At 49.4% G+C, this 21,101-nt stretch overlaps 10 protein-coding genes across 10 annotated transcripts; 5 read left to right on the top strand and 5 right to left on the bottom strand.

Annotated features, from left to right (window-relative positions):
* Positions 1-1,817: 1,817 nt before the first annotated feature.
* On the top strand, positions 1,818-3,121 carry EI90DRAFT_3011373 (uncharacterized protein; the record flags this gene model as incomplete). Its single annotated transcript, XM_039056458.1, has 4 exons — positions 1,818-2,072; positions 2,123-2,278; positions 2,854-2,889; positions 2,951-3,121. 4 exons carry the CDS (start codon positions 1,818-1,820, stop codon positions 3,119-3,121), a joined length of 618 nt encoding a protein of 205 aa, XP_038923394.1.
* A 1,226-nt stretch (positions 3,122-4,347) lies between these two features.
* EI90DRAFT_2903249 (Alpha/Beta hydrolase protein) lies at positions 4,348-5,614 on the top strand (the record flags this gene model as incomplete). The annotated part of the gene is made up of 6 exons (XM_039054133.1): positions 4,348-4,818; positions 4,881-5,057; positions 5,112-5,210; positions 5,256-5,339; positions 5,398-5,472; positions 5,525-5,614. The coding sequence occupies 6 exons, from the start codon at positions 4,348-4,350 to the stop codon at positions 5,612-5,614; spliced, it is 996 nt and encodes a 331-aa protein (XP_038923393.1).
* A 351-nt stretch (positions 5,615-5,965) lies between these two features.
* Positions 5,966-8,158, top strand: EI90DRAFT_3149971 (uncharacterized protein; the record flags this gene model as incomplete). Its single annotated transcript, XM_039065625.1, has 6 exons — positions 5,966-6,297; positions 6,388-6,742; positions 6,798-6,870; positions 6,941-7,250; positions 7,313-7,646; positions 7,697-8,158. The coding sequence occupies exons 1-6, from the start codon at positions 6,269-6,271 to the stop codon at positions 8,156-8,158; spliced, it is 1,563 nt and encodes a 520-aa protein (XP_038923392.1). The 5' UTR covers positions 5,966-6,268.
* Positions 8,159-9,346: 1,188 nt separating this feature from the next.
* On the bottom strand, positions 9,347-11,229 carry EI90DRAFT_3030791 (uncharacterized protein). Its single transcript, XM_039058259.1, has 4 exons — positions 11,049-11,229; positions 10,686-10,994; positions 9,905-10,622; positions 9,347-9,834 (listed from the first exon to the last, which is right to left on the bottom strand). Exons 1-4 carry the CDS (start codon positions 11,184-11,186, stop codon positions 9,674-9,676), a joined length of 1,326 nt encoding a protein of 441 aa, XP_038923391.1. The 5' UTR covers positions 11,187-11,229; the 3' UTR covers positions 9,347-9,673.
* Positions 11,230-13,763: 2,534 nt separating this feature from the next.
* Positions 13,764-14,722, bottom strand: EI90DRAFT_3030784 (uncharacterized protein). The gene is made up of 2 exons (XM_039058258.1): positions 14,632-14,722; positions 13,764-14,563 (listed from the first exon to the last, which is right to left on the bottom strand). The coding sequence occupies exon 2, from the start codon at positions 14,504-14,506 to the stop codon at positions 14,090-14,092; it is 417 nt and encodes a 138-aa protein (XP_038923390.1). The 5' UTR covers positions 14,507-14,563; positions 14,632-14,722; the 3' UTR covers positions 13,764-14,089.
* Positions 14,631-16,099, bottom strand: EI90DRAFT_808806 (uncharacterized protein). Its single transcript, XM_039068078.1, has 8 exons — positions 15,922-16,099; positions 15,697-15,865; positions 15,487-15,637; positions 15,375-15,401; positions 15,163-15,310; positions 15,016-15,098; positions 14,917-14,964; positions 14,631-14,862 (listed from the first exon to the last, which is right to left on the bottom strand). Exons 2-8 carry the CDS (start codon positions 15,814-15,816, stop codon positions 14,756-14,758), a joined length of 684 nt encoding a protein of 227 aa, XP_038923389.1. The 5' UTR covers positions 15,817-15,865; positions 15,922-16,099; the 3' UTR covers positions 14,631-14,755.
* Positions 16,100-16,342: 243 nt separating this feature from the next.
* On the bottom strand, positions 16,343-16,765 carry EI90DRAFT_3143494 (ubiquitin-like protein; the record flags this gene model as incomplete). The annotated part of the gene is made up of 4 exons (XM_039065028.1): positions 16,343-16,418; positions 16,494-16,593; positions 16,662-16,692; positions 16,751-16,765. 4 exons carry the CDS (start codon positions 16,763-16,765, stop codon positions 16,343-16,345), a joined length of 222 nt encoding a protein of 73 aa, XP_038923388.1.
* A 361-nt stretch (positions 16,766-17,126) lies between these two features.
* Positions 17,127-17,603, top strand: EI90DRAFT_2885241 (uncharacterized protein; the record flags this gene model as incomplete). The annotated part of the gene is made up of 1 exon (XM_039053954.1): positions 17,127-17,603. A coding segment is annotated over one exon (477 nt), but the record flags the coding sequence as incomplete, so codon positions are not given.
* A 6-nt stretch (positions 17,604-17,609) lies between these two features.
* EI90DRAFT_2964783 (mitochondrial PGP phosphatase-domain-containing protein) lies at positions 17,610-19,137 on the bottom strand. The gene is made up of 7 exons (XM_039055504.1): positions 19,010-19,137; positions 18,876-18,952; positions 18,777-18,815; positions 18,625-18,720; positions 18,501-18,572; positions 17,807-18,434; positions 17,610-17,752 (listed from the first exon to the last, which is right to left on the bottom strand). Exons 1-7 carry the CDS (start codon positions 19,077-19,079, stop codon positions 17,733-17,735), a joined length of 1,002 nt encoding a protein of 333 aa, XP_038923386.1. The 5' UTR covers positions 19,080-19,137; the 3' UTR covers positions 17,610-17,732.
* Positions 19,138-19,587: 450 nt separating this feature from the next.
* Positions 19,588-21,033, top strand: EI90DRAFT_2902656 (uncharacterized protein; the record flags this gene model as incomplete). Its single annotated transcript, XM_039054104.1, has 6 exons — positions 19,588-19,821; positions 19,873-19,897; positions 19,946-20,568; positions 20,621-20,784; positions 20,837-20,865; positions 20,927-21,033. Coding segments are annotated over 6 exons (1,182 nt in total), but the record flags the coding sequence as incomplete, so codon positions are not given.
* Between the last annotated feature and the right edge of the window lie 68 nt (positions 21,034-21,101).

The following is a 21,101-nucleotide window of genomic DNA, read 5'->3' as shown; positions in this document are numbered from 1 at the left end:
GAAATGCGCTGGAACCACTATTTCTCTGGGAATATATCCCCAACCCTACGAAACAAAAGATCAACTATCAATACGTCTTCGACCGTTCACGAACCTGTGGTCTGGGCTAAACTCGTTTGTCTCTTTCCCCAGACGTATTCTCTGTCCCGACGTTGTGGCTGAACGTCCACGTTAGCCTCTGGCCGGAGGACAATCCTCCTCAATGCGGAGCGGTGCTGCAACTTCTGTTCGTGACCCCTTGGTGCCTAAAGGATGCTGGCTCGGGCGCCACTCATGCTTTATCTATGCCGAGGAGGACGGTCACAAACCTCTCGAAGAAAAGATCATCGAGTGCCTACTGGCGCTGAGTCGTCCTTGGACCTGGAACAAGATGGGCCCTGATTCAGGTCCAAGTGCGTAGCTTCCCGCACCTCGCATCGACATCCGATTGTTATCGCCTTGTTGCTGTGTCTTTATGCTGTACTTATCACGAACACTAGTCGAGCGTCTCCGAACTAGCCGTCTAGTTGAATGTGTGAAGGTTGTAGTTATGAAGTGTACTCAGTATTCGTGGCGGGAGGATTCTTCCCCGGTTCTGAGCGACACAACCACTTTGACAGGGCGGAAATTGGATAGTTTGGAACCTGCTGCTCCCAAGACAACCTAAACTCTATGCACTTCCTGATGATAGCAACGAGTCACAGACTCATATATACATCATGTCAGTAAGGATGAAACTTTATTTTATTTTCTTACATTTTTTCTTGCGTTTTAGTTTCTTGTTTATTTGTTTCATTCCCCTTGCGCTGTACGCTGAAGACTGAAGTTCATTCGTGCCTCATTCTTTCTCCCATTCGTATCATGCCGAAGTGTTTATTTACAATTGATTCTCATTGCGCTATTCCGCCAGACACTGGCGAGTGCTGTACGCCTCAGTTCAGTTACCAACGAACCGTCCGCATCATCCGACACAATCAATTCATTCCATAGCCAATCTTTGCGACGCGAAAACCCTATGGCCGTCTAGGTTTCCAATGCATTTCCACTAGGTTACCAGGGTCCTCCTTACTTGCAGCTGAACTTGCCTTCACTTTCGTGTGCAGCCCCGTGTCATACGATGTTCTGAAACTTGTATGTAGCGCTTTGGGCCTAATCGATATCATGGATTTCAACTGGACTGTCCACTAATTTTACAAGGATTTATTTCCATGATTTATTTCTATCCAGGTTACCAGCCTCTATTATACATCGTTTGAGCGTAACTACGCTCGTTTGTACGACTGTCCTGCCTCAATCTACTTGTCCTGACTGACTGCAAGCACAAGGCCGAACTCTAGATAATTGATCTAGAAAGTGTACGATCGATTCAATGTTATGTCATGATATCCCGCGCTACTGCGCCAGAAAATTTGCGCCCGTTCAATTCAGTGCCAAACGTGTGATGGGACGCATTGTGCGGCGATCGAACAACAGCTGAAATGCGACACAATATTCCTATGAACTAGGTTCAGGCATGCACAGGCAAAATCGTGGAAAGAAAAGCTGTCCAGACCCATACTGATTACGACCCAGTCTGGGTCTCGATCGATACATAGATCGGAAACCGAGACACAACGGCGATGATTACCCAAGTTCTAGGCTTGGTAAAATGGTCAAATTGCAATGAACGGTGGCATCTGGTATTCACAGTCGAAACCTTGTACAGATCACGTTCATTCCTCCCGTTGTCTCAAACCTCCAACATACCTTTATAACCTAACACACTGGATGCAGTCCTGGAAACACTCCTCTTTCCTCTCGCTCTCCATTGTGATCCTTACTTGGGTTTCACAATCAACATGGATCCTGCTATCCTCACACGTATGCTAGCTCACGCACAGAGCGAGAACTTCCTAGGAAATGTTCAACCCACCTCGCTATCATATCGCAGCTTTGACAGCGCTAACAGCCAGTGCTTGCGTGGCTCTTGGGTCTCTGTGAACGATCGCATGACTGTCAGTGATGTGGCTTTCATTGGTATCATCACTTTGGCCAAAATGGGTCACTATGGCAATCAACTCGCGGCTCCTTACGCTGCATGGAGGGAGCAAGGTGTAAGTGTTCCTTCACTGACTTCGACATCTATATTTATCTTGAACATTAGCGTGCCAAAGTCAATTCGACCAAATACCAGCTCCTTCTGGCTCCTGCGGCAGTGAGGGAGGCATTCACGGACCAAATGCTCGGGTTAATTCGCCTCAAAAACGCGAGTGGCTTAGGGCACCACATAGAAGGCGGGTGGTCGTTCACTGGACAGAGCGTGCGTAAACTCGTACGGATGGTACTTAGAGGATGTGATTGAGATCGTTGACAGAGAATATGGTACATTTGAGCGACTCCAATGCGCCCCATATCAGGGTTCAGCACCCAATGTTTCGTGAGAATCGCGCGCCCGGTCCCCATGCTTCCAAGCACGTCAACGTCAGCGATGCTTTGGGTACGGTTTGCATCCGGTTCATCATTCGAAGGGGTAGGTGTAGAAACGGAGCACAGTACCATGGTCTCGGCCCAGGAAGCCATGGCGCCATCGATCTATTCCCACCCCGAGTGGGATTCTGAATCTCACTTTCATCGGGCCATACCCTCCACTGTCGTACAGAGGGAGTTCCAAAACCACTAGCGGTGTTTGCCAAATACTTGTTCTCGCGCGATCAACTTTTCCCTCATCTCCAGGTTACCGTGCAGTTGCCCCCGACTGCGTGGTGTTACACCAGCCCTGTGGTTCGTTATCGGGGTCGGTGCATTATGGCGTCTTACGTACTACAGCTGCCTGGTCTGACTGCTTTCAACAGACTTTGATGCGAACAAACCGTGGATTGCATTCATCATCATTAGGAGAGTGGGGTGCCTCATATTCATGTTTTCCTCCAAGTGAGCATCCTGCACAATTAGCGTTGGATCACTTCCATTAATGCGTGGCCCCTTGCGTTAGCGCGCAGCACCAATGGATCTCGCCACAGAGATCCACATGCCCAATTCCAACATGCGCATTACGCTGCGTTTCGGACTCTTTGAGATCGGAACACCAGAAACATGTATTTTCGGCGGATGTCCGGTCGCAAGAGTCTGTGGGCTCGTTCTGACCAAGCTTCGAATGAAATAGATGGCACCGCATTGTTTTTTCAATCAAAAGAATGACAGAAACAGGGTCGCCCCCCTCGAGACTCCACCTGACGGAATGCCGGGACGATCAAGAAGGGTGGGAATAAGGATCGAGAGGGGAGCCCTAAAAAAGGACGGAACACGAATGTATCTCGGAACTACCTACCTGTAGCTACACTTCCTCATTTCTGACAAGTTTGATGCAAACAAAATGGTAGATTTGCGAACGAAGGCAGTATGAGTATACATTAGTACAATCCACAGCTATCACAAGAGAATCAAATCAACTTCTCCTTCTCCCTCATCAACACCGGACACAGCTATCGAACGCAGATGAGTAACAGTCCGCGTACGACACATTAGTCGTGATCGTTGATTATGGAATGAAATGATAATCCATATATCGAGTTAGGCAATGATAAAATGCAATGGTGGTGCGCTGTATATACGGACTATAACACGGGGAGTACAATCAATTATACGAACATTTAATGAACGAAGAAGGGATGTCTCTAACTTGAGAACTGAAGGAAGAAAAAGATTCAAGCGCCCACGCCATTGATACAACGGGCACTGAGCTTGCAGTGGTCAGCAAGGATCAATACATCAATCAAGAAAGGTAAGGGGAAAATGGTATCAGCAGTATTCGCGTCAATACCGCGTTGGACAAACTAATAATCGTCGAATACAGTGCTCAGAAAAGAGCATGGCCAGAACGTGGCGTTATCATTGGGAGGTGGTAAATTACTAATCATTTAATTCCCTCTGAACACATCCGCCACTCCCACTTCCCTTGATCTCAAAAAAAATTGTCCGTAAACTAATTCCGGCTTGAGCCTACTTCTGCTCCGTTTCCATGCCTCCTTTTTGCAGCGTCACATCGCATATATTGTTTCACACAATGTGTGCATGCTACAGGTTCTGGCGCACGAAGGGTATTCCGATATACAGGTGGTTAGTGCCAGCGTTGCTGATGGCATATATGCGTCGCGTTACGCGTCCTTTTTGCGAAACCGCGTAGGATTGGAATTGGACGGCGTAATGCCATCGTTGCGTCCCATTAGTGGAGATCGGATATAGGCAATTGTTTGCATGCGCGGCGGAGCAACCCCGTCGCCCTTGCGACGCTACAAGCTAGGCCAACCCCCCCCCTCTTCCTGCCGATAAATTGCAGTACTGCATAAATACTTGGGGTGAGACGAGGCAACCTCCTTCACATCAAGCACAATGGTACGCCTACAATTCGTCTGTACCGTCCGTCCCCTCAAGTCCCCATTTCCTCTTAACTTACAGGCATTTGAACTCAACCCCTTCAAGGAGTCGTGGGTTGCTGGCCCCCATGACACCGAATTTTACACACGCACGTATAATATCCATCCAGCTTCATCTCGCCCCCAGGCGCATGTCATCTATGTGCATGGACACACTGAACATATTGGAAGACATGACCTCATTTTTCCTCAGTGGATTGCGAGGGGTGTCTCCGTCTTTGCTTTTGATCAGAGGGGGTTTGGTCGAACAGCGAACGATCGATGGCACAACGGAGCAAGCAAGGGTGAGGAATTGAGCGAAGCAGTGGTTGAGGAACGGTACTCCGTTTCGAGCTGGGAGCAACAAATGAATGATCTTGCATTCTTCATTCGACGTGAGAGGGAGAGGGTTGGGGACGTTCCCATTTTCCTAGTGGGCTATTCAATGGTGCACAGAATTAACTTCGAAAAGTTGCGGCTTGACTGATGCCAAACCTTACATCGTGTTAGGGAGGTGCAGAATCTCTTTCGTTCGCCTGCAGGCCTCACCCTCACAAGGAAGCACTCAAGTTAATCAAGGGAATCATCGCCTTTTCGCCACCACTTGGCCCTGCTATAAAGCAGGGCGAGTTTACGGTCCACGGTCAAGACGACAGAATGGACATAAACTGGGGGTTTAATGCACAGGTGCATCCAACACTCTTTGACGCGGCCTATTCATTTACATGACGCCCCATCCAGTTCCTGTCAAGGGACAACCGAGTAGTTTTAGCCTTCCGAGCGGATCCGTTTATAAGATCTGTCTGCCACGTAGGGCTTGCGAAGGATATCTGGTACAATGTACGTCGTCTAGCGGAAGAAGGACACTTCACTGAGTGATCTTAGGGTGCCCAACTGTTAGAGAAGCATTACAAGACGTGGCCAGAGGATCTTCCTGTGCTCGTTATCCACGGAAGCGGCGATCTCGTGGTCCCGTTTGACAACTTTGGTGCCACCATGTCACTTACTGGTTCGGGGTGATTTTCAGATCACCTCCTATGCAGATTCCAAGGCCTTTGTCGAAAAGCTCAGGGCAACAGATAAGCGCTATTCCTTGATTCCTGTGAGTAGGAAAAGAGCATTTTCCATCCATCTTGATGACCCCCTGAATTTAGGGGGCTTTCCACGAGTTACATCATGAACCGGATGGAGTAGGAACGAATTTTGTCAACGAGTGCATAACCTGGGTTATGACCCATGCTTAAACATACGTAAGATCCGTGCAATGGGTGGTGGCGCGATGGGCTTTCATGGTTCTAAAGGGACAGATCGGAAGGCGCCTCTTCCTAAGCCCCAGTTCTTTATGTGATCGGTCCTGGACAAAACCACATGAAATCTGTTTCTAGTCTGATTATTTGCGGCGCAGAAGTGAGCCGTTAAGATGTAACGTGCGTATGAAATGCGAGGTTATGAGTTTGCCAACCGATAGATAGACTTGAAGACCTAATGGGTAGTCCCACAACCAAGACTTTAAGCAAGCGGGTCCATACATAAGACGGGATCACAACAGAAGCTGGTGGCCGCGGGAAGTCCGTCGTGCAAATGTGCGACAGTCACATGTGGATGAAAATTCGCACAGCAGGGATGCCAAGACTTGCTGGGCGACTGGAGATGTGGATCTTCCATTGCCACCACTCTTTCACATCCAAACCGGTTTTAGCCCTCAGACGCATACGACGTCCAACCCAAGAAAAGTAAAAGGTCGCACTGCACTGTTTGTTAGGGAAATCGGAGTCGGCCAGATTAGTCAATACCTGCCACAGATAAAGCAGCGGACCGGAGATTGCACAGAATAGCATAGGTGGGGCTCCCAATCGCGACTGCTGCCCTCAAAGGCGCAGAAATACATCGTTAGCGCGATGGATCCGTTGTTTGGCCCTGAGGGAAAGTAAGTGTGACATGCCTTTAACACATCGTAGTCTATTTGCTATCTCCGGTAACTGACCTACCGACGCGTCCTCATCATGGCGTATGATAGTGATCCATTGCTCGACTTCCAGCCAAACTTTGCTCTTTCCCTCCCAGTTCAAATACTCCTTCTGGGTGTCATTCTTACGCTTGTGGCAGTCTTGCTCATTCACCTCCTCTTCACTGCGCACACCCACTGGCCCCTGGCACGGCTCAATTACGCTCTACAAATATCAGGGGTCATCACGTTACTGACCTCCCTGATAGCGAGCATAATTGCTGTATTCCATTTACTCCATGGTTACAGTCGTGGATGGCCGTATATGCTTGACTATATCGCAATAAGTATCCCGCCAGATCATTGGACGACAGTTGAGAAGATTTCATGGTATTCCATGGAAGCCATCACATCAGGACTTGCTCATGTACGCCTGCTTTCCCCCGCACCACTTTATGGCCATCTTACACGGCGCTTGATAGACCACGAACATCCAGACTCTCACTTTACTCTTTCCTACGAAAATAGAACAGAAACTAATATTTTTTCTTCTTGGTAAGTTACCAGTTTGTCGCATTGCCTTGACTATGGGATTCTAATTACGCAACGGAAATCCATCGTGCAGGTCCACTCGTACTTGCATCATCAGCTACGACTTTCGCATCTCTATCGCCCACTCCTCATGCCAAGGACTTGGGTGACGCCATCCGAGGCATCTGCAACACGACTCTCTCTCTGCTCTTCACATCCGCGTTGTTTATTTGGGGCTTCATCATTAACCCTAAGGAGGCATGGCGAACCGACGGCGGTACGGCAGTGTTTGGTGCTGGCGCCTCTCTGTTGGCTGTGATGAGCACCGTCGTGAATCTTATTCTAATATTCGAGGATCGCCTGGTGTGGTTGCCCTACATGAACTGGGCCGTGGTGTTGTGGCAGTGAGTGCCGTCTAACGTCCCACTCTATCCTAGAACTCATGTGCTATTTGTTTACCTCTTAGGAGTTTTTTTGGATGGTGGTGGTTTGCTGGCTCGGGGATGGGTATTCCCGAGGTAGAGGACATGCTGTATCGTGCGGAGCGCAACAAACGGAAAGCGTTGGAGAAGGAGCGCAAACGGAAAGGCAAAAAGCGCTCGGAGGTGCAGCCGCCTACTTCGAGTGCTTCTGGAGTCCTTCGTTTCCTCAGTCCGCTAGTTGGAACTTTGGGTAGACAGAACTTTACACGGACGGTGGATTCAGACCACGATACAACCACTGGCCACACTGGAAACCGCGAGACGCTTTCTGTTCATTCAGAGTTGCCCCCCCGTGGACAACTACAGAAACCTCGCTCCGTCCGCACTCTCGTTTGAACACTTTTTTTCAGACCCTCCCCTTCATCCAGGGTATTTCCAATCTTGTCAATGAGCGTGCTGCTGTTGAGAGAGCCCAAACTGATCTTCGGTCCGAAGGCGGCGAGACTGAAAGCTGGGCATTGGGAGCTTACGGTCTTGTGCAGCGAGAAGAAGCTGAACGAAGGATAAGAGAGTTCAAAGAGCGAAGAAAAACCCAAAGACTTCTCAGTCAAGAACGATACGTTGAGAACGAGGAAAGAGAGGAGGACTGGGAAGATGAATATGGAGAACATGAGCAAAGGGATGCATTGGAAAGATTGCAACGGGAGGTAGACGCTGAGGCAGCAAGTCCTTCGGTGACGAGGCGACGGGGGAATCGATCACCCAGTCACAGTCCTTCTCGCTCGGCCGTCACTTCGTTACCTGATCCTCTGCCCCCTTCTGGTTCTATCTTCTGGTTGTGGGGTCCGCTGCGTCGGTGGAGACTGCAGGACCGGACGGTTTACCAGTGAAGCCGTCCTCCCCATCAACACTTGTTTGAGTCATTTCCAGCTGTCGGTTTCTGCTGTCTTGTTTTTTTGATACCTTTCTTGCTGTACCCTTGTGTCTCAACTTCTCTGTAGCTCACTTTCGCTCGGTCTTCATGTATTTGGAGTGCACGTTAACACAATCCATGCGTAGCGACTACCGTGGGAACCCCGTACTTGATGCACACGGCCGAGTGCTTTAACTTAGTGATGATCCTGTCTGAGGCCGTATCGCTGCTTTCCTCGACGGATAGCTCCCTATGCCATTCCAGCTGTCGGTAAAATAGGCTGAGAGCTGACTCCCGCTTGTTTGCGCCAATTTTCAACTGATGTATTTTCTCAGCTTTCTAAGACATGACTCGAATCTTATTAAAACTGGGATCACGTAGTGCGTGCTACGTTACTCCTGGCATACTGTACGCTCAAGATGGGGTAACTTAAGAACGCGGATGTCTAAATATGACCGGTGCAGAACCAAAGGGAACTTCGCGAGCCTTCGGGACATTTTTTATCTTAGGTACTGATGTGGACAAGCGATCTTGTAGTGGCACCAGAGAATCTTGTGAATGATTCAATGAAATTGTTATGGGCGCGCACTTTCGGTGCGGGGTGGAGTTCCCTGCCAACCTCACACCCAAACCTGTTTCATCTCCCCCAAGGCAAGGTGCCATATTGACCAAAAGACTCTTATCTAAATACTCTGGGCAGCGACATCGACGTCTTTTACGAGTCCTTATGAAATTGAAATCTCTTCCCCTTTCTCGACACGAACCAATTGCATGTATACGTTATCGGAGGCTTTCTCTTCGATGGGTGCTCGCCGTACTGGGGGCATTTGGTTACCTCTAAATAATTGGCCCTTGCTCGGAACTATCTTTATCGACTCGCCGAGCTAGCCCTCCGACCCATTGGCAGCCTTGGTTCATCCTAACCATCCGGCATGGAGGCGGTACATTGATGAAATTGTTGTTTCACTCATATCGTTGTAACGCCCTGGTTCGATGACCACTGCCCATTGCCACGCAGCATGCTTCAGCTGTCCATGCAATTGGGCCAGCGGAGGCCGCATGCACTGCTGAGCGCATCTCATTCGTTTCGAATCGAGTTTTTTTTTCCCCTTAGAATTCACATCATCGCGAGGCGGCGAGAAGTCCGCATCCACAGCGTGCAGTTCGAATGACCATTAGTATATCATTTAAAGGATGTAGCAATTAGTTTACAGAAGCGCGATTAAATGATACTACATTATTCCATCACCTCGCGACTGGAACGCAAAGTTATAAACGTGCATTCTAACAAGTGTGCGTGTTGTAGGCAGAAAGTGACAGTAAAAACGGAGCTGAATGACAGAAGAATTAAAAAAATTGTGAGTCCTGCAAAATTGTCCCATAAATAATACTTGAAGCTCGTGCAATGATAAGACTGATGCTGCTATTATCATAATAAGTTTTTTAAAAATGGATAGGTGCAAAAGGAGAGTATGATCGAACATTATTGAAATTAAAGCGCGGGGACCCAGGTACCAGCAAAGCTGTACCGCCTGATGTTTTGCTCTAAAATTCGCTTCCGGACTCTCTCTTGAGCGACGCGAGCACGTTCCATTTTCTCAGCAGCCTTCTGGCGAGTTTCACGTGTCATCCACGAGATAGATAAACGTTCCTCTGTGTGTAACAGGAACGCGTATGAGCGAATGAGGAACGTAATTAGATGGAAAAGTTGCGGATCACGTACCATCTAGTTCCCCTGGTGAAAGAGGCTCGGGCTCCTTTAACCCTCCATTTTTCTCTTTCCCGGTAAATTTCGGATGCTTCAGAATGTCCTTCGATTGGGTCGGAGTCAAGGCCGACGGAGTGCCTTCCGCCAACTTCGCACGAAGAGCATGTAGGAATCTTCTTTTCTTCCCTAACGATGATGAAGCTGAACTATTTGGTGATTGTGAATTCTGTGGCGATGAGGGAGCGAAGTGGGTTTCAGCGTCAAGCTTCAATGACGATTTGGAGTGTCTCAGAGCCAGATGCGATGCGCTAGGCCTGTACACGGGTGTCCCATCTGAATCAGGCGGGGCGATCAACACCGCAGGCCCTGTAGCCTGGACCAAACCTGCTGTTGATGGGGCGTTGTTGGTCGCATAATGGTCCCCAGGGCCCTCGTGCTTCCGCTCAAGGAGCCACATTTCTGCGCAGAGAGGACTCCCGCATATACAATGCATCTTGCGTTTCTCATCGGTCACCGGTGGCGATCCCTTCTTCATTTTCTTCGTTTTGAGGTAGCGGAGTATTGAGCGGGATGTGGAGGGCTCGGGCGTGGATGGGGGGAAGTAGAAAGTCCCGGCGTGTTTGTGGATGTCGGCAATAGCGATGTCGCTCTGGAAGATGGGAGCATGCAATGAAGAAAATGGCGCGGTAGGCGCGATGGTATTGCTGGTAGTTCCAGAGAGCGAGCACACAGACTTGAGTCGCGGGTGATTATTGAGCGCTTCGTTTGAGGACCGTGGCACGAAAATGATGCTCACCGCGGTGCAAGAGTCACAGACGTCCTCTTCGAATGAGCCAAAAACCCGCATACCAGCTGCTTTATGGTCTAGTGACTCACTGGGAAGATCACGAATTATACTGGTGGGGCGGGATGTGGCAGGGGTTGACGTGGAGCTCAGAAATGAGAATCGGGAGCCTGAACTGTTCGACGAGATATACGAGAGCTCGTCATCAAAAAATGCATTCCAACGATCCTCCATCGAAGAAGATGAGCGGGGGGTGACACCAGACGTGAACACGAACGAAAAATCATCGCCAAGGCCAGAGTCATTGTCCTCGTTATGGTCCTATAGGGGCTCTATCAGTCAAATTTCCATAATTAGTGCATCGCTTCAACCGACTTGAAGCATTTGAAAAGGGCTATACAGAAGCGAGCCACCGACAGCGTTGCTATTAGCGCCCGCCAGTGGCGTCACGTAATTGTCTTCAGCCGGAGTGACACACTGGTGTGCGCATCTCACCCATGGATGTCCAGACATGTTTCCAAAGGTGAGCACGCTGCCTTTGGTGTGTCGACTTGGGGCCTGAGTAGTGGGTATAGCTCAGACTTGTAAGATCTTTGAGGTTTGTCAACATGCATCTTCATTACGTAACGGCAATCCGGATCATTATCAAGCAATTCAAAAGGCCGCGACACGCGTCTATTTTGGCGCTTAATCAATGAGAGACTAATTGCGGTGCTATGGCTCCTGACTCGTCTTGATTTCTTGATGCTCAGCCCTGGCGTTTTAAATCAAGAACTGCTGGAGACACACTGGGCAGCCTGGCGTTTAGTACGCAGGACTTCCGTAAAATAGGCATTTAGAAAGATTGGCAATCATGGCCGCTACCTAGGCCGCCGCAGCGCCCGGGCCGCAGGGCCCACCAACCAATTAGTCGGGTTCCCCCTGGCCGGAGTGATGACACTGATGAATAGTACTGTTTGTCAGCCAGTCACGCTATTCACATGTCCAGACTTGTCAGGTCAATTTTTCAATGTGACCGGCGCCATGGCCTCGCGGCCAGGGGGTTCCAGAATACACTAACCTTGACTCCATCACTGTTCTGCGGTATACTGGTCTATAAGACGTAGCCCCTTCCATCATTGCTCCTCTGCGAATTTGTTGACAGCGAGCAATACTTTACAAACCGCTGCGACTGACGAATTGGAGCTCTGGCCGAGGTGTACATCAGGGACGTCCGCCAGCTTGCGGAATTTTTATATCTGTAGAATGCTCATGAGCGTATAGGGATGCAGTGCCCAGAGGAAAGGGTACTATCGGTTGCGACGGGGCATGCAAAGAGCTCCATGTCGAAGGCCTTCCACTCCTGCTGAATCGATGCATCCAGCAACTTCTGCCACATCGAACCACAGCGAAGCGGGATACAAGCGGCCCACTCAGTCTCTTGGACTCCCTTCCCCTCTTTTGTGCCGTTTCCTAGTGCGGACGACTTGCTTGGAAGCATTTCCATGCGTTGTATCCTACATCTTCCTACCGGTAACCACATTGATGACCTCCACACACTGGACCTGACAACTTATCGTGCACGAGAGGTTGGCGTTGGTCATCCGTGGCGAAATCATTTGTTAGAAAATCGCGCTGAAGCTTTACATTTAGTTATTTGTTCTATACTAATAGAGGCTGGTAACCTGCCTAATTATTTGCATGGCTGGAAGACATTTGTGCATTCACTCGCCTCGTCACCCATACCCTCGTAATGCATATGGGATACAGTCCTGTGCACTTGAGGCTGAGAAGGCGAGATGGAGGTTCTGCAGATGGAGTACCAAGGGGGTACCAGAAACTGATGCCGAAGTAGCAGGAAGTAATGGAACCAATCTGGTTATCAGAAGCAGGCTATTATCAGCCGCCCAGCGGCGCAACACCAGGATGAGTGGTGTTTGCTTGAGCTCGCAACTCTGGTATTGTCCAAGAACGCTAAAGCCGGTTAGTCGGACTTATCACGTTCGGGCAGGTGTTCAGCCTGCTCGGGCTCGGCAATCCGATCCCAACCTTTTCCTTTCGTGGCAACTTTTCGTAAAACACTGTCATCTATTCTTCTCGAAGGTGCTTCCGCCGTAGAGTCTCAGGGGGAACATATAGCAGCAAACTCACAGTTTGGTACGATCAGATGGAAGGCGTGCGGAAATCATTGAGCATAGGACCGGCATGTTTCGGTGAAGTCTGTATCATGCGAGGGTTTTCATAGCCATACTGCATACCCATGGTTGAACTTTGCGCTCTCGATCCTGCAGGCTGACGAGGTGTCGCCGGTGTCTCCTCCAATTAACGACTTAAGCATGTGTTCCTCCGTGTGCCAGCGCGAGGAAACGCCTGTGGAATCTGGGACTCCAAGCAGAGCGAGTGCCATGCGTACTTCATTGATGGTCACTCGTTTGTTACTTTCATGGTGGAAGGGGGATAAGTACGCCGCCTCAAGGAAGGCATGAGGGGGTGTGGGCGATGGTTACCACAAAAACGCACCAGCCGAACGGGACTGTTGCGTGATATCAACTAGGCTAATCTTTCTCTCTTTCAGCGGGGCTTTACCTCAGTTCCGCAGAACACGCACAATCTTATGTTCCCTGGCCTATCTCGGCCTCGGCGGGTCCAGTCTGCACGATAGTTGCGTATGGTCATCCGTTCATGATGGTGCTGGTAAATTTGTTGGTGTTGTCTGATTCTCTTTCCCCCCATGGCTTGAGTGCGACGATAGTATCATGAGCTGTTGTGTGTGTGGAGAGCACCGCAACCGATTCTGGAGCAGACTTTGTCTCCAGGACTCGTTTCGGGCTTCAATCCGGTCATTTTCCAGTAGAGCGGGCAGGATCATTGATGATCAGGCATATCATTAAACCTATTACACATAACATTGTGCAATGGGCCAATGTCTGCTGCGGATAGTTGCCGGTCAAGTGGGCAGCTGCAACACTTTAATACAGCTATAGTATAAACGCTGCAATGGCAAACTGATTTGCAGATTAATGCCATCGGTCTGCTCGACCGAGATTTTGATCACCGGAACTGAGCAAGTCGATAAACAACGGCTATTCGATGGGGAAGATGCGAGAGTACCGCTGATTGAAGAATCGATCTTTAATCGAAGTATCACCCTCCATGGAAGTGAAGCATGTGGTGCATGGTGTTTCTTTCTCCCACAGTCCGTTTTCAACACCGTAGCAGCTCAGCATCGCGTATGGCGTTGCTCCAAACGGCGTTCCTCTGCAACGTTACCGGGCCTCTTCTCGTTTCAAATGCAACCCCCAAGCACAAATTTGTTGTCCTGTTGGTATCAAATCCAGGAATCACCAGGATTTGCCACCAGTACATAGGTCCCTGAGCTTTTTCGTAATCTTCTCTCTATCAAGGTCCCGAATGAGAATTATCCCTTGCTTCACAAACTACTCATGGAATTCGCCCAGCGACGCTGGTGCCATTGACAGAACCGACTTGGGTGACACCATCTCGAAATAGCAATGAGTTATGCGCGTGGCTACGTCATCGAAGCCCAAACCCTTCAGGCATAGAAGATAGGTCATCGATGTGAAGGATGCAAACCACCATAGTGCTTGGCTACGCAATGGGCGTTCCGGGGTTCCTTCGAGTCCATGCCAAATAGCAAATGACAGTGCGGTGGGCATGAGCGAACTGTGTGGATATCTACGACTGGATATGAGAAACAAGGTCATGATATAGACTAGTCCAATGTGTAAATGAAGATTGGAGTGGGTATGGGAGTCCCAACCCAGGAGAACAGTGGGAACGATCAGGGACCTTTCCTTGCAATTCATTTCATATTGGGCAGATTGCAGGTGCATATAGCGTAAGCTTCAGGAGAGATATGCAGGATGTGGTCTATCGATTATTCCAAGATACTAATACAAGAAACGGGGGAGTAAGTTTCCGGTGGGACATACGAAATACAGGAGGGAGTGCGCAGCACCGGGAATGAAGACAGCATAAGACACCAAACTATATCTTATTCTGCTTTGTCGTTCAGTGGCACAACCTCATATCCAATATGACAGAATTTCATGAAGCGGTTCAGGTTCTAGAGAACAAGCCAGTCAGACTCCCGTTACCATCCGAAGGAAAGTAATGCTACTACCCACCTTTTCTCTCGACTCGCCTGGCTGCAGACCATACTCTAGCATCATATTGGCTAGCTTTTCGGCTACGGTGACAACAATGTTAGTTCAGCAAAACCCGGCCCCACCCTAAAACTCACCTTCAACATCGATAAGCTCGTCCAAATTCTTAGGGAAATTGTCGCTTGCTAAACAAGGGCGTCAGGATGCCGTCGGTGGATGTTTATGGAATCTCGTACGTTTTGCCGAAGGGAGGTACAGAGGATGAATCGAACCATCGCCACGGTTATGCCTCAGCGCAGCATTTCTCCTCCGAGCTTCACTGTTAGTATCCTTGAAGCATCAGAGTCTGATTCACCGCGTAACGGATGTTACAGGTCACTTACACATTGTTCAAGTTCCTCGTTACGTCGTCCAGTTGCCGTTTGTGCTCAGTCACCATATGTTGCAAATGGTCAGGAATATGTTTTTTGAGCCTTTCAGCTACTTGTCCCTCGACTTCCTGGTCGATAATGCCCTCCACCTCTCGGATAACTATAAATAAGCGTCAATTAGGCATTTGCGCAGTGCAGGAGCAAGAAGGAAAATGATCACTCACTCACGCCTTCAAGGTAGTCCACGATATCTACTTGGAGAACCTCACTAAGCATCACTATATTTCATGAGCATCATGAGCATCAATAGAGAAGGGTTTGGGTAGAATGATTAACCTTTAATGTCCTCCATTCTTTGGACTTGCCGCCGATCCTGGTACACAAGATGGCGACGCAATGCTTGGATTTGGGACACACTATCGAGGGCAGGCTCCGCCTGGAGATCCTCCACGCGAGTTCCAGTCTGACCCAAAGCATCAAACGTTTCCTAGTGGAGAATTGCGCTTCAATTGGGCATCGCGAGCCTTGATACACAGAAGGACTTACGCCCAGTTGGTCCATCGTGCTCTTCATTATCGTCATCAACTCCGTTATGTTCTCCGTGTTAGGAGGCGGCACTGTCGCCGCAACGGACAGTGTGGGGGAAGGGGGACGTTCATCAGCCATTATGAAATGTATATGCGGGACTAGAATGTTGGATATTGTAGGGACCGGCCTGCAACGATACGTCTCAGAGTTGAGCGTGGTAGGAAAACTAAGTCAGACGCTCGCGGGAGATACCCTTGGTCTCTGGCTACCAGAGCTATAAAGGCGCCGGAAACCAGAAGTGCGTGATCCTAACCTGAGCCTCGAGGCAGTAATTGAATAAGGAACAATAGCAGCAATGAGTCTTCCTGAGTGCAGCCAGGAGGAATCTCGTCGGTGTCTATGTCAACCAGATTCGAGAGCAACCGTAGCCAAGGCTTTGCGTATCTGCTCTTGAGCCAAGCTGGGATGACGAATCACCGCGCTATTGCCTAATTTGGAAACAAACGAAACTATTATTTGCTGCGAGTGCTAACATCGCAAGAAGATGATAACGACAGAGCGGTAGCCTTACATATTTCACCCAGCAAGAAAAGTGCCATCATAGTCAATGAATACTTAAGGTAGAGTGCAGAAATTGGATACAGCGGCAGAATATAAAGCAGGCTCAATACATTTCTAGACTTTGGCCATCGTGGATCTCGTAATCGGCCAGCGTTATATGATCCTTGAAGATGGTATACCTGGGCCGAGGGAAGCAGGGGAAACTCGAGTGTTCAACGCAAGGATAAGGAAGACTTATGAATTGTGGTACACACCATTTCTTGAGCTGGATCTTGCTGGGATCGGTACCAATTTGGGCAGCAATCAGCTTCTTTAGGTCGCCAACCGTGTCATCAGGGCTGCACTTGACGCGGACTGAAGTTGTCGCCGAGAAGAATCGACATCAATACTTGACGCAGCAATGGTGAGGCTAAGCGACGTACCTTTGCGTCCGAGACGATCATTTGCGATCACCTGGATCGAGCCAGATATCCGTCAGCACCTATCGACGCATTTGAAATGCTAATTTTACTTCAATCAGAGGCATCGTCAGAAGTTTCGCAGACTTAATGAGGCCAAGTCTGGCCAAGTTCCCACGGCTTATTCCGACACTCATGAGCTTTCTTCGAGCCTCAAGCGCGCGCTTTTCCGGTGGCCTAGGCCCGCTTCGCAGCTTTCTCGGTGCCACGTCAAGTGTCTCAAGTGAAAGCCACTGCGTCGTGCATGCCACCGCAGTGAGTGATGTCATTCGGTGGCGTGGTACATTTCATGGCAGACCGTCGAATTCGCAGAACCTCCGTCCACGAGGATATGATGATTCCCGTACATTTACAACATCTGCAGTTATTTTAAGTTCCCATACAACACCTGACAACGCACGCACAACACCAACAACTTTGACTGGAACCTTCTACACTGGACCGCTGGCTACAGCATATCATCGCGTCAAACTCTTCTCCATTTCTTCGCTTGGTCTCGCCGCCGCTCTCACTCCCATCATCTTTGTCGTTGAGGCACCCATACCGACAAGTGCCCGCACTGCATTAGCCTTTACAGCAGTCATAGCCAGTGGGGGTTCGACAGCCCTGATCGCATGGTGCGGGGCCCCGTATGTAGAATTCATGCGTCACCTGTCACCGTCCACTCCATCAGCGGGAGTTGCGATCCATACAAAATCCTTCTGGCTGAAAGACTTAAGTACAGAGGTGTACGACACCGCATTCCTTGGCCCAACAACTCGTGCATTCGCAAAGTGGGAACTCGTCTCCTTGGTACGGATGGAAAGGACTACCGGGAGGTATCCTGGTGCACAGGAAATCGTGGCACGTACAAAGGACCATTCTGGGAGAGTTGTTGGAGAATGGGTAATAGATTGGAATGCAGATGATAGCACTCGAGGTGACGCCGAGGACTATGTACTCGGCAAGGGACGCGCGAAAGGGAATATTGTGAAGTATGCCAAGCTTCTTTGTCTTGATATTGGCACTGTGGAATTGACCTCACATACAGACATTTCAACGTTCACGAGGAACTGCTAGAGTAGCGAGATCAGTAATATGACCATTCGCCAATATGACAACCGACTTACGCGCCCCGTTGGCTGCCTCGCGTCTGTGTGTGGTCCAGATTACAGCGTCTCGAACGGTGACGACGAGTTTGGCGAACCTATTTATTCCCTGGGGTTCGTTAGGGACGATTAAGTGTGGCTGGTGATAACCTGAAGAGAAGGGCTCTTGTGATGATAGCGTTTCAATAGAATCCCTAGGACGTAGTGCATCCTCCTGTTTCCTGTAGGCCAGTAACAAACGTCTATACAGGGCACTCATCAGGCCCCCAAACCAACGTGCCACAACACTCGTCAGACGCAACGCTGCGACTAAGCAGCTCCATACTCTTGCAACCGTGCTGGGCCCTGGGTTGGCCTGTCTCGGATCCGGTTTGACGAATCGTTGCTGAGGGGACTGGACAACGCGTTCGTCTGCCACATTGTCTACCTGCTTATTACGGAAGGCCTGCCATTTTACGATGATTCGAAGCATCCCGTACTCGAGATAACGTAGTGCCATCGCTTCGCGAGCCCATAGGCCGGTCGTCCACACAGTGAGCCCACCCAACTTATTTCCCATCACAACATCTGTAAAGAGGCGATCCCCAACGTATATCAATTCTGAAGGATGGATTGGTTGTTGACTATGAGATATTGGATTACGCAAAAGCTTTCCCGGAACTGGATGAGATTCCCCATCGTGTGCACCCTGAAGCGCGAAGTAATGTTCAACAACCTCTAGACAGCCAGGTTTCTTTGCAGCGTGAGGAAGCACGGGGACTCGGAGATGATGAGACACTGATTCAGCCTAATAGAGAGGCAATCAAAGTGAGCCCTGGATCAAATCTATTAAAACACACCTCCAGACCCGCAGGATCATCTCGAGTGCCGGCAGAATTGCTAACTACGATGACGTTGTTTTTGCCAAACGCCGTTCGGCAATCTTCCCAAGCATCCTAGCATGAGGAATGATGCGTCAATTTGCGCATGAGGCGTTTAGTGACATCCCTACTTTTAGTTGAGGTACGAGAGTGTCTTTGCAAGGCAGGGTCTGGTGGACATCAGTGGATATGACGTCCTTCACATGAGATGCCAAGGAGGTGCAGCTTACTAGGCAATTATCCTTATCAAAAACTGCGCCGCGATACCCAGCATCTCTCAACCCTCGGAAATCTAGCTCACGAATAGCTTCATGATGCAACGGATAAGCGCTGCAGAAGAAAGTCCCGAGGCATGTCCACTCACTGTTGACTCTGATAGCTGGCACAAGGAGTCTTGGTTTGATGCATGCCTCTAGGATTCTAAACAGAGACATTCAAAGCAACACCCCTTCCAGCCCACCGGGGAGAGTAGCAGAATTCTACTGATGCCACGTGGTTAATTGCAGGAATAAATTGAAATTGGCCCAGGTTTCAAGTTCCTTTGGTTTACTGTCTCCTTACGTATAGGCCTGCTGGTGTATTTCTCCCCGTACTTGCCAGAGGTGTATTCGAGGCCAACATGAAGGCGACAGAAAACCGCTCAGCTTTGACCACGCACAAAATTCTCTTTGGCTTTTTGCTTGTGTTCTTCCTCTACGTCCTGCTTCATCTCAGTTCTCCGGAGACCATTAGGGTGCTCAGGGAGAAGACGTCTTTCTGGAATGACAAAGCAGACTTATCGATAGACGATGGAATTCCTCCTCTCCCACCTCCGTTACAGCATGGCGTTGATGCGCGCTTAGAATGGGACACTCAACCTGTGCCAGAATCCAAACTTCTCCGTCACGCGCCTGGTGTGTTCATCGTAATGAAACTCCAATTCACTATACCTGATGACGCTTAGGGTGGTCTATCATTGACCGCCTTTTCGTCCTGAATGGGACATTCTTTATCGTTACTGACGATCCAGATCGGTTCCCAGCCATCCGTATGATAGTGTCGTCTGGTTATGAGGTGCACAACGGCGCCGAAGAGGTAGCCAAGCGAGAACCAACCGATAAGGACATGCAAATCATCAGTACGAAACGTGCTAAAACTTTGTTTCGGCGATATGCCAATCGCCTTGATGGTGTCACGGTGAGAACTTCCCTTGCCCTGCAACAATTCTTCTGCTGAGTTGTTCTTCAGTTCTTAAACAATGATCCGCCCCAATGTAAGTTTTTATTCATCGTAATGACTCACTGTTACTTACTCGGGTCAGTCATCCAACACTACTATCACTTTTCTGCGGAACTTTTCTTCGGGCTCTGGCGGACATACTCGTCCCTCGACACCCGTATCACAGAAGATGGAATAACGTCGCTACCTGCTCCGCGACGTTTCATTTTTACAAAGACCAACGAATGGCGGGACTATGCGAACATGAACCAATACTTGGTCGAAGGTGCCTTTCCCTCGATGACCATAGAAGGCGCATATGATTGGGAAGACCGCAGTAATATACACAAACCATACGTCTTCGACCGAGTTGTTTTGGCGGACCGTGGCGCAGCAATGAGGGGTGTCGAATTCGTCGCGACAGAGAGAACAGCTTCAGAAGCATTCGCATTCCCAAGCAGCCGTCCATGGTGGTCGCCAGTACGCTCCAATGTCGTAGAGTTCGCGGGACTGAACCGAAGTGCCGGGGCCGGCACGTTGGGGAAGCCTGTCATAACGTATATTTCTCGTCAGGATTGGGGGCGGCGCATGTTACTGCCCGAAGCTCATGATAGTCTGGTTGCTGCCTTGAAGGGTTTAGAAGAAGAGTATGGTTATGAAGTCAACATCGTGTCTATGGACAAGTTGGACCGTCACGAACAAATCCGCCTCGCTGGACGCACAACGGTGGGATGCGGCGTTCCTCTCGCTATACCCTATTCTGACTCCTTTGGCCCAGATTATGTGTGGTGTTCACGGCAACGGTTTGACATCATTGCTTTGGATGAATCCCACGCCTCGAGCCACCGTTATTGAGTTCTTCTATCCAGGTGGTTTCGCTTACGATTATGAGTGGACTGCCCGTGCTCTTGGGGTGATCCATTATGGCTTCTGGGGGAATAGGTTCGCTACCGTATTGGTGATACCCAGAATTTCTCTTATTGAAAATCCGTAGGTCATTTACGAGTCCCAAGTTACCACCGGGTAGGTGCACTATCTCGTTCTGGACAAGATAGAATCTAATCATATGGTTCCCGTTCCATAGTTGGCTATCCCGAAGGATTCCAAGGCAACGAGATACCACTCGATGGCCAGAAAGTTGCAGAACTTATACGCTATCGACTGGAATTGGAGGAGGAAGCGGATGATTAGCTCGTTATGGATCATAACTACCATTAAATTATTCATTCGTGTCGCCTGCCGCATACTGTACAAATAAT

Source organism: Cantharellus anzutake (genome assembly GCF_015039405.1).
Source record: "Cantharellus anzutake strain C23 chromosome Unknown EI90scaffold_2, whole genome shotgun sequence".
In the NCBI taxonomy this organism is placed as follows: Eukaryota; Fungi; Basidiomycota; class Agaricomycetes; order Cantharellales; family Hydnaceae; genus Cantharellus; species Cantharellus anzutake.
The sequence above is the reverse complement of the archived record's forward strand: the minus strand, read 5'-3'. Positions and strand labels throughout refer to the sequence as shown.

Bases quoted from the DNA above. Each gene is read 5' to 3' on its own strand.
- EI90DRAFT_3030791 (XM_039058259.1), bottom strand. From the start codon at position 11,186: ATGTCTGGACATCCATGGGTGAGATGCGCACACCAGTGTGTCACTCCG. The intron at 10,995-11,048 runs GTCGGTTGAAGC...GAGCCCCTATAG, and splicing joins GCCCTTTTCAAATGCTTCAA to GACCATAACGAGGACAATGA. The intron at 10,623-10,685 runs GTGAGCATCATT...CCGCGACTCAAG, and splicing joins TCTGTGACTCTTGCACCGCG to TCTGTGTGCTCGCTCTCTGG.
- EI90DRAFT_3030784 (XM_039058258.1), bottom strand. From the start codon at position 14,506: ATGCACCTGCAATCTGCCCAATATGAAATGAATTGCAAGGAAAGGTCC.
- EI90DRAFT_2964783 (XM_039055504.1), bottom strand. From the start codon at position 19,079: ATGTCTCTGTTTAGAATCCTAGAGGCATGCATCAAACCAAGACTCCTT. The intron at 18,953-19,009 runs GTGAGTGGACAT...TGCATCATGAAG, and splicing joins GCCAGCTATCAGAGTCAACA to CTATTCGTGAGCTAGATTTC. The intron at 18,573-18,624 runs GTGTGTTTTAAT...CCTCTCTATTAG, and splicing joins ATGATCCTGCGGGTCTGGAG to GCTGAATCAGTGTCTCATCA.
- EI90DRAFT_808806 (XM_039068078.1), bottom strand. From the start codon at position 15,816: ATGGCTGATGAACGTCCCCCTTCCCCCACACTGTCCGTTGCGGCGACA. The intron at 15,099-15,162 runs GTAAGTGACCTG...GGATACTAACAG, and splicing joins ACGAGGAACTTGAACAATGT to TGAAGCTCGGAGGAGAAATG. The intron at 14,863-14,916 runs GTGAGTTTTAGG...TTGTCACCGTAG, and splicing joins CGAGCTTATCGATGTTGAAG to CCGAAAAGCTAGCCAATATG.